Source organism: Paramisgurnus dabryanus, chromosome 12 (genome assembly GCF_030506205.2).
Source record: "Paramisgurnus dabryanus chromosome 12, PD_genome_1.1, whole genome shotgun sequence".
NCBI classification, from domain to species: domain Eukaryota; kingdom Metazoa; phylum Chordata; class Actinopteri; order Cypriniformes; family Cobitidae; genus Paramisgurnus; species Paramisgurnus dabryanus.
In genome coordinates this window covers 27,203,949-27,217,562 of record NC_133348.1, presented here as the reverse complement: position 1 = coordinate 27,217,562, position 13,614 = coordinate 27,203,949, and the positions used below count along the sequence as shown (strand labels likewise).

The following is a 13,614-nucleotide window of genomic DNA, read 5'->3' as shown; positions in this document are numbered from 1 at the left end:
AGTATTCTTAATTTGACAAAGTAAGTGTTTTGATTAATGCCATTAATGTTTATTTTTAATCAGTGTATACCACTAGTCAACTAAATGAATATAACATGGCAAAGATAAATGCACATTTATATATTTATTCAATAGATTTATAGAATTTTGAAAAAAAACTTGGAAAAAATAATTTCTTTTTATAATAAATCTTTGAAAATCAAATTATGGATTTGAATTTTTAATGTTATTATAACCTAAAGATGCTATGTGAAAGTTTGTAACAGAAAATAGTGGTTTTCATCTTGTCACTTTTTTGGAACAGAAAACACATTTTTACTGAAATTAGTCAAAATGGATTTATTGCGTTTTGGAACCTTCATTTGTAGCAATGGCCAAAAAACAATTTTATGGGTCAACATTTTTTAAATGTTTTATGCCAAAAATCATATTTCAGGAAAATATGTTGTAAATGTCCTACTGTAAATATATAAAATCTTTTGTGAGTGGATGCATTGCCAAGGTCTAGATTTTCAAGTAGTTGTATCTCGACCAAATATTGTCCTATCCTAACAAACCATACATCAATGGAATTTTCGATTTTGGATGAACTATTCATTTAGGAATACCAACACATTTCACTGTTTTACTTGGTAGTCAGTTTCACCTGTCATCTTTCACTGTGATCCCATTCAAGGTTGTGACCTCAAACTTTAAAAGTATTTCTCATTCTTCCAGGAGCTGAGGGCTGCATGGGTCCGGTGGTCATGCCCCCAGGGAAAAAGGCTGAGGGCCCCAGCAGTGGGAGTGTAGCACGGGGTCTGAGTCAGCTCTACCAGGACACAGAAGCAGCCGATCTGTCTCTCGCCCTGTCAACATCTCTAAGCCGAGCGGAGGACGAGGAGCTTACGAGCCTCAGCTGGCTGCACGAGAGCACAGATCTTTTGACCAGCCTGGGTCAATCTGGCCTGCGTAGCGTAAGCCCCCTGCAAGATGCCAACGGCAGCCGCGAGCCCTCTTCTTCCTCACCTTCATCCTCTCCTGAGCCCAGCGAGCCGCCCTATCATCTGTCTACGGGTCCCAGCCGAAAACCTCCGTACTCTTTTAGCTGCCTCATTTTCATGGCAATAGAGGACGCTCCCTCAAAGCGACTTCCTGTCAAAGACATCTACGGCTGGATACTGGAGCACTTCCCGTACTTCGCTAGTGCCCCTACTGGCTGGAAGAATTCAGTGCGTCACAACCTGTCACTTAACAAGTGCTTCAAAAAAGTGGATAAGGACCGGAGTCAGGTAAGGACTTGTTTCGGTATTTATTTGAGGCTTACAATGTAACACAGAAGGTTGTTTTTATTGGAAATTAAACTTAATGATTTTCTGTCAACAGTTCAACAGCCTGATGGTTATTAAATACGTTTTGTGTCTTTAAATGTTGAAATTATGTATACCCTCAGTGCACTGTCGCTTTCAATTCAAGTCTATAGCGCTTTTCATAATTTTGCATAAGCTTTACATTTAAAGCTCACATAACACACGCTGTTTCTGCTTACCACACGTTAACCTTGAGTATCTATAGAGTAGCGTTGCATCCTTCATATCCCCTATCTTTAGTTTTATCAGATTTATAAAAGAAATCAAGGCATACCACGGGCAGAGCGAACCACGAGCAAGCAACACACACAAAACATTATCCCACTATCTCTGGATGATTTATGATTCACTACATGTTTGTGTTGTTTACATTTTATGCACTTATGCAGTTTTACTTGCCACCTGCCAGTTTTGGGGAAAGTACTTTTTAAAGTAATGCATTGTTAAGTTATTCCCCAAAAAAGTAACTAATTGCGTTACTTGGTTACTTATCATGGAAAGTAATACTTGCGTTACTTTTAAGTTACTTTTAATTCGTTAATTCTACGTTAACATTTTCAGTTTAATTCATTACATTATTTTTTTTAAATCAAATTAATTAAACTGAAAAGTAACTTGCATTAATTTTTTAAAAGAGTAACTCAAGTATTAAAGGAATAGTCTACTCATTTTCAATATTAAACTATGTTATTACCTTAACTAAGAAGAGTTGATACATCCCTCTATCATCTGTGTGCGTGCACGTAAGCGCTGGGGCTCGCTGCGACACTTCGATAGCATTTAGCTTAGCCCCATTCATTCAATGGTACCACTCACAGATAAAGTTAGAAGTGACCAAACACATCAACGTTTTTCCTATTTAAGACGAGTAGTTATACGAGCAAGTTTGGTGGTACAAAATAAAACGTAGCGCTTTTCTAAGCGGATTTAAAAGAGGAACTATATTGTATGGCGGAACAGCACTTTTGGGAGTACTTCAACTCGCCTGAAAAATCCGCTCCCCTTCTCCCTCTCATAATGGGAGAGGGAGGGTGTTACTGCGCTGAGTCGAAGTACTCCCAAAAGTGCTGTTCCGCCATACAATATAGTTCCTCTTTTCCTTTTTTTAATATTGAAAATGAGTAGACTATTCCTTTAATGTGTACATTTATAAAGTAATGCGTTACTTTACTCATTACTTCAGAAAAGTGATATTATCACGTAATGCACGTTACTTGTAATTTTAGGGCTGTCACAATGATTAAATTATCGTCTCATCGCGAATGCTTGACCTCATCTTGATGATTTCAGATCACCACAATGATTGCATATCTCTCTAGAAACACAAGGGGGAGCTGCAGCGCCTGTATAAACGAGACGGTATCAGATTACTTTTAAATATGTGCCATGTGCATTAATATTTACTGCCAGGGAAACCTTGCAAAAGATTTAATTTAAATAATCACACAATATGTGAAAATTATGTAATAAACAAAGAAAAAAATGAATGTCAAAGCAATAAAATAGACAATTAATCGTCATAATTGTCAAAGCCCTAAAACAGGCAATTAATCACAATAATCACCTCAATTTATTAGGCAATTAACCGTCAGCCAAATTTCATTGTCAGCCTAATGCGTTACCCCAACACTGCCGCCTGCAACCCGATTGGATCCCCCAAATTTAACAGTGTTAAACAAACCCACATGCACAACTCCACTGCTACCCCAATAATAAAAACTATATCCATTGTTTCCAAAAGGCTGGGTTCCTTGGGAAGCTGAACAAACTTAAATTTTCCTCACAAACAAGTACAACAACAAACTTCTTTGGTGGCAATTTCATGTCAGCTCCTAGTTGGTGTGTGCATGTGCTAAAATGGCCATATTTGGATTTTTCACTTTACTTATTGCACTAAAATGCCCATAAAAAATGAATCCCTTATGTTCGAAAAAACTTTCTTAAAGGGAAAGTTCGGCCAAAAATGATATTAAACCCATGATTTACTCACCCCCAAGCTGTCCGAGTTGCATATGTCCATTGTTTTTCAGACAAACACATTTTCGGATATTTTATAAAATGTTTTAGAACTTTCAGTTGATTAAATGTAATGTTACGGGGTCCACGACCTTCAAGTCCAAAAAAAGTGCGTACATCCTTCACAAATTAAATCCGAACGGCTCCAGGATGATAAACAAAGGTCTTCTGAGGGTAATCCGCGCAGTGTTGTTGTAGAAATATCCATATTTAACACTTTATTAACGAAAATAAATACCTTCCGGTAGCGCCACCATCTTAGTCGCGTCCGCATTCAGGATGAGAGCTTACGCAGCCTACAGGGGCTACTCTGCTGCTGCTCTGTGCCCCCGCCCTCCGAATTTGTCATACGTCACTAAGAAAAGTGCGTACACTACGCTAATACTCTCTCCTGAATACAGAGGAGTTTAAGATGGCGGCGCTACCGGAAGGTAGTTAATTACGTTAATAAAACTTGAAATATGGATATTTCTACAACAACACCGCGCGGATTACCCTCAGAAGACCTTTGTTTATCATCCTGGAGCCGTTTGGATTTATTTTGTGAAGGATGTACACACTTTTTTTGGACTTGAAAGTCGTGGATGGGTGGACCCCGTAACATTACATTTAATCAACTGAAAGATCTAAACATTTTATAAAAAATCCGAAAATGTGTTTGTCTGAAAAACGATGGAGATATGCAACTCGGACAGCTTGGGGGTGAGTAAATCATGGGATTAATATCAATTTTGGCCGAACTATCCCATTAAACTTGTACAAACTCTGGCAAAGTGCATTCGGCACGGAAATACTCTGTCACACGTTCAACTGCTTTTTTGACTCTTTGCCTATGTTTAGCATGATGAATCCAACTCCTAAATTGTGTTAATAAGTCAGAATGCATGAAGTAACTTTAGAAACCCCCCCTCTTTAAAAGCAAAGGGCGGAGACTATAAACAGTATAGCAAGTAGCAACAAGTATTAAGAATTGATAGAAAACTGGAAATTATTAAATATGTACAATACATATTTCAAATTTTTTAATAGATGTAAGTGTAAAAAATAGATGTAAAACTATTGTCTATAGGACCATTATATTTTTAAGCATAGATTTTATAAAATATGTTCACATAACAAATGCAAGAGGACTAAAGTAAAATGTACCCACTTACTTATTTGCTTTTCATACAGTACTATAGACCCTTTTACAGCCCACGTCACTGTGACGTCACCGCTCTAGCTGGAGGCAAAAAATAAGTAGGAACTCATAGCCGGCGCGCTAAAAGTTTGAGTTTTTGACTTTAAATGTCATCTTGTTGTGTTTTTGGCTGCCAGATTAGAAGGAACAGCACTTTTGGTTCAAAAATAAAGTTTTACCGGATCCCGGCAGACATTTCTTCACAGAAATCAAGAAGACAATTGTGGCTGAATGCAATACGGCGTACAGACTAGACGGAGACGATCATAAATAATACTCGTGTTTGCAGTGCACACTTCATATCAGGTAAAATAATCTATGCATATGTACTGTTGTGTTGGTTTTATCTAGTACAAATCAGCAAGTTTCTGTTTTATAGGTGAAAAGTCGCCAACCGCGCTATTGTTTAGCTAAAATGTTAAACAAACATACAGCGATAAATGTGTATGCCATCGTTTGAATAGTCTCTTAAAATAATCCACATTGCTAATCATAGTTAGCCCAGTTATAGGTTACATAAGACAGTAAGCCTAGACAAAATTACCCAAATCCACCTGAAAGTAATTCATATGTTGTCTATGAAATATCTAAAACCTGGTTAAAATCGCAAGAGTTAATTTACAAAAATACCTGTCACGGTCCCGCAGAATAGGTGACTTTACATATTCGGACTGATCCGAAACTTCTTCTGCATCCATGTTTAATAAATCCCTCCTAAAACGTGCTAGTTTAAGCTTGTCAACATAGCCTCTGCTGCTCTTTCTGCCTCCAGCTAAGCCCCGCCCACACAAATACGTCACAATGTTTACCAACTGTAAAAGGGTCTATAGAAGGGCACCGTCAACTGTGTGCTGACCATCATTTATCAAAATATATTTTTTGTATTTAACAGATGAAAAAACTCATACAGCTATGATGAGAACAACATGAAGATGAGAAAATTACAGAATATATTTTGGTGAACTATCCCTTTTAATATGGTTAATTTTCACAAATGTGTTTTGTGAATATGTAAACCCACCCATAAAAAATCAAACTAAGTTTTGATAAAAATACAATTATGCTTTCTGTTTAGATATCACAGATGCAAATTAATTTGACAAGGCCTCCATGCATTTTAAGACATTTTTGTTCTGGTGAATGTGTTTGCATTGTTATGCATGTCTGCATGTAAGAGTGTGTGTTTGTACCTGTATAAGCAGTCACGCTGTCATTTTGGTTCTTAACAACGACCAAAAGAGTTTGCCTTGTATATGTGTTCCCATAGCAACCACACTGTAGTTGACATAAAGCATGCAGTTTCTCTAGCAACAGCCAAACTGATTGGTTGTGTTGCTATGTGTGTGAGCAGTGCATGTGGGTTAAATATCAGGGAAGTGGTATGAAACGGTTATTTGTTTTGATGGGTAAAGTTTAGGTTGGCTGTATCATACTGCATTAGTAAAAGTAATTCTGGTGTTGTACCAAACTAATGTCATTAAGCCTTTACATTGGACCATATGAGCAAGCAAAGTTGTAGCATGATTAATTTAAAGACAAAATTAACTGGAATGAAGTCCATTTTTGTGTGATTATGTGTATGCACTCAAAAAAATGCTGGGTTGTTTCAACTCAACCATGGGTTAAAGCATCCAGGCATTTTATCGTGTGTGCAATTTAGATTTATGATCGAAACTAAACTTTGAGTTTTTTGTGTTTCAGAGTCCATGTCTTTTAACTTAAAAAGCAAAAAATATTGTCTCAGTGTGACTTGTTTTCTGTTCAAAACATACGCAATACATCAAATGTGTCTGGGCTTGATTAAAATGGTATTTAACCTCATTGAAACACATACACACACATCTCAAAAGAGCAGACTGGTGGGTCAATAACAGACTTAAGTATTATGATTCACAGCTTGGACATTCAATGCTGTGTGTTAGTCAATAGCAGATGTTTAGCAGACACTAAAAAGCTTTAACTCTGGAGACTTTGCTAATCAATTCCAGCTTTCTAACAGGCTTTAGAGCTTTATCCAAGCCCCACAGGTTAAAGATAACATATACAAGAGCAAATGCAATTTTCTGCGCACAACATCTGTGTTTCTGTGTTTACACTTACATTTCTTTTTCTTGTTGAAATCCACTTATAATGTTAGTCTAGGTTTCTTGTATAAGAGATAACCTTAATGTAGTATTTGGTGGCCGTTTTTTAACCCCTTTATGTCACAGAATTACAGGCATAGTTAACTATCATGAGGGTAAGAAAGTTATGTGAAAACTTACATTCCAGATGTGTAAGACTTTCTTAAGCTGTAAACAAAATAAAATGGCGGGCAAAGAAGTGGCTGGGGCATAAATTTAGTCTAAATAAAGTTATATTTTCACTTGTTAATTGCATTTCAAGCGAGAAATTAGTATTGAAATTAGTATTGAAATTAGTATTATTAGAAATGCGTTTTGTTTATTTCAGACAGAATTCCATTTTGCTGCCTATCAAGTGTGTCGAAAGCATTTCTCTGAGCTGCTTACATGCTCCGAAGTCATTGCCTCATGAGGCATCAAGGCAACAAGTAGTGCTGCCTTACAATTTAGCCCGATTTTATAGTCGGCTATCCGTAGCCTGTGCGTAGCTCGGCGTAGCCTGACGCGTACCTCACAAAAATTTTAACACCGCGTCAGATCTACGCGGACCGCAAGCACTGTGATTGGTCCACCAGAACCCCTCCCGTCAGGTAAAAAAAACTGGGTCATAGGTATTTCCGTTTGTGACGTTGAAAACAAAGATGAGCCAAGTTGAGGAGTGATTTAAAGGCGTTCTAAGCGAATCTGCGAGACGTTAGTTTTTGTTGACGTTTGAACTGTTTTCAAACAGACGGAGCGTAGCTAACTCCTCCCCCTCCCCTCCCTTCCGTGCTTTCATGAACGCGCCCAACCCCCAAATCCTTTTTGTCGTTTATTGGCTGGAATACTTTGTTTTGTTTTGTGGTGCTAGGTTTGGCCACTGTGTTGTTATTGCCGTTTGTGAAGCCTGGGCTGTCTACAGAGATCGCGTTTTTTTACAGTTTGATCAGCGGACAGGCAGCAAGCAGATAGTGAGGAGATGTTTCCGGTATGTAACAAAAAATGTTTTATGGTCTAAAACGCGTCAATTCGCTTAGAGTGCCTTTAACTCAAACTGCATCAAAAGTCGCTGTTTATTAACTTCCATCATTGCTGGTCTTCTCAAATGATACACAACAGGTTGCTCTTTCTTCTTCGTTTGTGGGTTAACTTGCCAAGCTTCTTCTTCTTTGACGGTAGCGCTGCTACTGTGGTTACACGCATGGTTATTGCCTACCAGCGGTCTGCGCAAATGAAAACCGACGCGGAACCTACGCCGTCGTGGCTACGCTGTAGGACCTACACACGACTATAACGAGCCCTTTAGTCACGACTAATCATTTGCAGAATAAAAGTTTTTGTTTACATAATATATGTGGGTGTACTGTGTATAATAATTATGTATAAATACACACAGAGAAATGCATGTATATAATTAAGAAACATTTGCATGTGTATATACTTGTTTATATTTATATATAATCTTTATTATATATAAATTTTTATAATATATAAATATATTTTTTTCTTAAAATTATACATGTATGTGTGTGTATTTATATAAACATAATAATTAAACATAGTACACCTACATATATTATGTAAACAAAAACTTTTATTCTGCAAACGATTAGTCGCGACTAATTGTGAGGCAGCACTAAAGTCAGCTGCCTAAGCTTTCGGAATTTGGACGCAGCCTAATTCCGTCGCATTTGAATGGCTGCATTCTCTGGTGGTCGCAAGTCATCTAGGTTGTCTTTTTTCAAAAAGCAAGTACGACACTTTAAAGCGACCACCTTTTATGACTGTTAGAAATGTAGTTATATAATTATTGTCTCATTACTCTACAACTTCTCTGGTAACATTAATTCTCTCGTAAAAATGAATCAACTTTATTCTTCTTAATATCTGTAACGTAAGGTGCTGGTGTAGATGGATGAGAACAAGGGTATAAACGTAGAACTTTAATGAAACCCTAATGATATATACACACAAAGATCTAACGTATGACATAAACTGTTAACATAAACAATATCGGACCAAGGCTGGAACAAAGACAGGAGTATATATAGAGGGTATGCACATCACTTTTCCACGTGACCACGCCCCTTTGAGTAGCAAACATTCAACAAAATGGCTGGTTTTCATAGCAGCTGCTACAAATATGGCAGTAAAACTGACTATTATCAGCTTAAATTGAATTTAGTTCGACTTGATATCAGAGGTGGACAATACTTAGTTACATTAGTTACATTTTCCAAGCATCTGTGCTTTATTAGGGTGTTTGTTTTGCGAAAAATGTTACTTCACTACATTCTAAAGCATATAATCATACTGTGTATTCTGTTATATTGCATATTAAAATTTATTTAATACCTGAATTAGGGATGCTTAACGATTAATCGTGATTAATCTATAGCAGAATAAAAGTTTCTGTTTACATCATATATGTGTGTAAACTGTGTATAATATATATATATATATATATATATGCACACATGCATGTATAATTTTAAGAGAATTTTTTTTATATTAAGTATTTATATATAATATAAATGATACATAAATATACAAATGTATATACACATGTAAACATTTCTTAAATATCTACATGAATGTGTGTGCATATATTTATACAAAGTTATTATACACAGTTCACACACATATATGATGTAAACAAAAACTTTTATTCTGCTATAGATTAATCGCGATTAATCGTTAAGCATCCCTAACCTGAATACATTAAAATTGTGTACTTTTACTTGAGTAGAAGTACGTTAATTTAGCTACTTAAATATTAAATGTAAAAATAATGATAATATGCTTTGGAATTTATGTTTTCCAAAGAAAAACACTGATAAAATACAAATACTTGAAAAAATACTTTTAAGGAGAAAGTAAATACTTAAGTAGTGTCCAGCTCTGCTTGATAGTGACCCTAGCAATCTTGTCAACCCACCTGTGGTCAGTGGACATTGGCATGAACGATCCATTTACTTCTCCTTTTGGTGTTTTTTGGCAGTCTGTAAAACGAAAGCTCAGAATTCTTGTTAAATCTGTTAGTACAGTCTATTGCTCGTTTCCCCCGTGTTTTCGCTGATTCCACACTGTACACAAATTCTGTCTTTTGCCACTCAGTGGGCGTAACCGCAGTCACTTTCGCCGAAGGGGACGTCATGTGCATACCCTCTATAAAGCATGAACACAAGTGATAACAATGACAGTGATTAAGTTAACAAGCAACAGGTGCAGACAATAAAACATGAGGGAAAACTTAACCACAAAGACAATACTATAAAAATATCTCTCTCTAAGGCCCCGTTTACACGCACATGGTTATTTTGAAAAACAAAGACATTTCCCTTATTTGCGCCCTTTGTTTACATGCAAAAGTAGAATTTCCTTTGAAACAGATTCTTTCCAAAAACTCCGGCCAAAGTGGAGATTTTGAAAATCTTCGTTTGCACGTTTGTATGTAAACTGAGACAAACGAGTGTTTAGGCAGCCATCGTCACCGTATGCTCCAGAGCTCACGCCTACGTCAAAAGTGCAACCTATGTTTACATGTGATCATGGAAGCTTGCAGAGTAGAAGTCAGGATTCTGATTGGCTTACGAGGGCTTCAGCTTCTCGTTACACCGCCAACTGGTTTGGTATACATATACACAGGTATGTGTAAATGAACGCTTTTCTAAAAACTGACATTTGCGCACGAAGCTAAAAGTATGGTTCCATTGTTATGCATATGCGAGGGTCCGTGTACCGCGTGCCGTTAGATTTTTTTTAACCATGCGTAAGTTGTACAGATACAGAATATATAAAACATAACATATTACTTAAATTAGATTTATTTCAGGTTGTACTTTGTTGTTTCATGCTGTTAAAATAGGGCAACAGACAATGTGGTCTTGTTTCTGGGTGCTTTATATTACCAATATGTCATAAGATATTTGTCATTTCTTATGTCGCACTTCATAAAAGTGACGTATCATAATGACAAGGAACAGTTTACTTGATGTTTTGTATGTTTGGAGTACATTCTGCCATTTCAGATTGTATTTTATAAAATAAGTCTTCCCTTTTTTAAAACAGAAAATTATGAATCATAGAGTAGCATCTGCTTTCAACACTGTAGTGAAAGATTAGCCTATGGGTCTAGACTGGTTTTAACGGCACTATTGTCTCAGTGTAGACTGAAAATACTCCTGCCAAACCTTCCAACCAGACACCAGCCCCTCCATCTCTCTCTTCTGCTTGTTGCCTTGGAGACGAGTGAAACCACAGGTGCATGTCTGCCCCTCCCCTATTTCCTGCAGCGAGTGATTGTGTGGTTCTCCCAGGCAGGTGAGGCGGTGCAATACCCAGATGCTGGAGCCGGTGAATGATGTACTGTACGTCAGGTTGTGATGGTGTGTTGGAACTGGAAGTTATGAATGAAGTCATGGGGAGTGTTTGAATTAGCATGCACCCAGGGTACAAACAGCATGCCGGGCCATTGGCTTCTCTGTCAGTGTGAAAACACAAACCTACACTAAAATATATGGAGTAAAGAGTTGCAGGTTTGTCAGTCTGTCCAGTCAAATATCTCTTTTTAATGCAGCAATTGGTATTAGTTAAAGTTGTTGACCATTGCTACTGTAACAGAGGAAAATGTACAGTATTTTCAATATCTGCTAGCTGGTGGGTTGCTAAGGTTTCATCTGATGCATTCTTCTGGGGGCATCTTTAAGAAATAGTTCACCCAAAAATAAAAATGCTGTCACCATTTAGTCACCCTCAACTTGTTACAAAACTTTTACAGACTTCTTTGTTCTGCTTAACACAAAGGAATATATTTTGAGAAATGTTAGCACCATTGGCTTCCATAGTGTGTTTCTTCCTACTATGGAGGTCAAGGGTGGTCCAAAACTGCTGGATTTATACAGGTTTGAACTATTGCTTTAAAGGGGACATGCCACAATAATTTTTTTATTTTTTTTATTTAAATGTTTTTGTCCCCAGAGTACATATGTGAAGTTTTAGCTCAAAATACCATATAGATAATTTATTATAGCATGTTAAAATTGCCATTTTTTTATGTGTGCAAAAATGTGCAGATTTGGGTGTGTCCTTTAAAATGCAAATGAGCGGATGACGTGCAAACACTGATCACAAAGATGGTGGTTTGATGCAATTCAAACTCAGTTGTGCTGTCAATTATTTTCTCTCTTTCTATCTCTCTTTCTCCCTTCACTAAATGGCAGTGCTGTGGTTGGATTAAGGGGCGGTATTATTATAATAAGAGCTCCTTATGACATCATAAGGAGAGCCGAATTTCAATGACCTATTTTTTCACGTGCTTGCAGAAAATGGTTTACCAAAACTAAGTTACTGGGTGGATCTTTTTCACAGTTTCTAGGTTGATAGAAGCACTGGGAACCCAATTATAGCACTTAAACATGGAAAAAGTCAGATTTTAAATAAGACTGCTACTGTAAGTTCAAAAACAGCTAAAAAAACAACTAGTCATTCTAACACATTTACTAATTGATCAGTTGACCATCGTGATCCATCCGTAACAGTGACTGTTTTTTAATAACAATAACATCAATGCTCTTTCATCATCTCGTCTCACTCATTTCTGTGCTTAATGCGAGAGCTGAGATCAAAGCCTTACTGGTTGAATTTCATGGCTTGTGAGAGTTGTGTTCTTTTGGTAAAGTGAAGTGCGGCTCTGGAAGCCTCTGATGGAGGGCAGACAGCTTAATTAGGTGGAGAATGGCTTCTTTGATCTAAAAATACAAGCTAGTGTTGCCTGTTGAGGCAATTTTAAAGGTGCCTCAGTCTTTACTAGACAACAAGGGTATTGAGTCTAATCCTTCACCCCTCAGTTCAATCTACTGTCAGCTTAGCAAATGTACATCAAGTGAAAGGGATGTGAATATTTCTTTCAAATTTGGTTTACAGTACTACTTAAGTAAACCTGACACCCCCCCAAATTCCTTTACAGTATCTTCCATTAGACATGTTCTTTACAAGGCCTGTTCACACCAAGAATGATAACTATAAAGGTAACTGTAGGACTTTGGATATAATCATCTGCTATATTAATAAATTTTAAAGTAAATTAGCTAAAAATGTCTCTGAATGTGATCGCAACGATATTATTTCTTTGTATCGCTATTGTTATAGTTGTTGTGTGAACTTCACTATTGGAAGGGTGGGGATTAATTAGCAAATTCATTGTTCTAAATTTAGCACAAATAATTATTTTACTAGTAAAAGTGTTTATTCATGTGATTTTAATAATCAAATATATGTTTTAATGGGGCAAAATGGGTGACTTTAATCAAACTTTACATTTATCGATATTGTCCTTGGTGTGAATGAGCCTTAAGAGTGCTAATATAGTAGGCTAAGTGTAGTCAAGGGGTATAACTGAGGCTACCATAGGGGTTCCTATCCTGGATAAGTCCCAAATTTATGTTGCATTCCTGTTTTTTGTATCTATTTACTTAAAACAAAAGAAAGATTTAAGCTCTTTTTTTCTTTGTATTTCTAGAGCATAGGAAAAGGTTCTCTCTGGTCTATTGATCCTGACTACAGACACAATCTGATTCAGGCGCTGAAGAAGACTCCATATCATCCGTATTCTCCTCGGATTCCAAAACCTTCTACCTCCCCATCTGCCTCTCCTCAGCAATACCACAGGTAATGCCTCAATTTATCACTCTCGCTTTCTTTTTTTATCCTTCCATTTCTTTTTTTTACCCCTTTCTGCTTTCTATTATTTTCCTCTGTGCGTACCAGTTTTTGCTTTCTGGTCTTCATCGGTTTGTTTTCTTCTGTTCCCTTTATTTATACTTTCCATTTCGTGTGCCCCAAAAACCTTAGTGCCAAATTTTCCATCTCTGAAATAAGAACTTGGAGACAAGAACATTAGGCTTAGGCCACATCCACACGAAGCCAGTACCTCCCCATCTGATAAAATTTATCCGATTTTTTTTTT

At 36.9% G+C, this 13,614-nt stretch overlaps 1 protein-coding gene across 1 annotated transcript in view; it reads left to right on the top strand.

Annotated features, from left to right (window-relative positions):
• Positions 1-13,614, top strand: part of ches1 (checkpoint suppressor 1) — a 43,973-nt gene that overhangs the window by 14,766 nt on the left and 15,593 nt on the right. Inside the window, exons 2-3 of the mRNA XM_065257385.1 lie at positions 718-1,271; positions 13,168-13,316. Of these exons, the coding sequence (XP_065113457.1) occupies positions 732-1,271; positions 13,168-13,316 (689 nt within the window). The 5' untranslated portion in view covers positions 718-731. The remainder of the gene's footprint in view (positions 1-717; positions 1,272-13,167; positions 13,317-13,614) is intronic.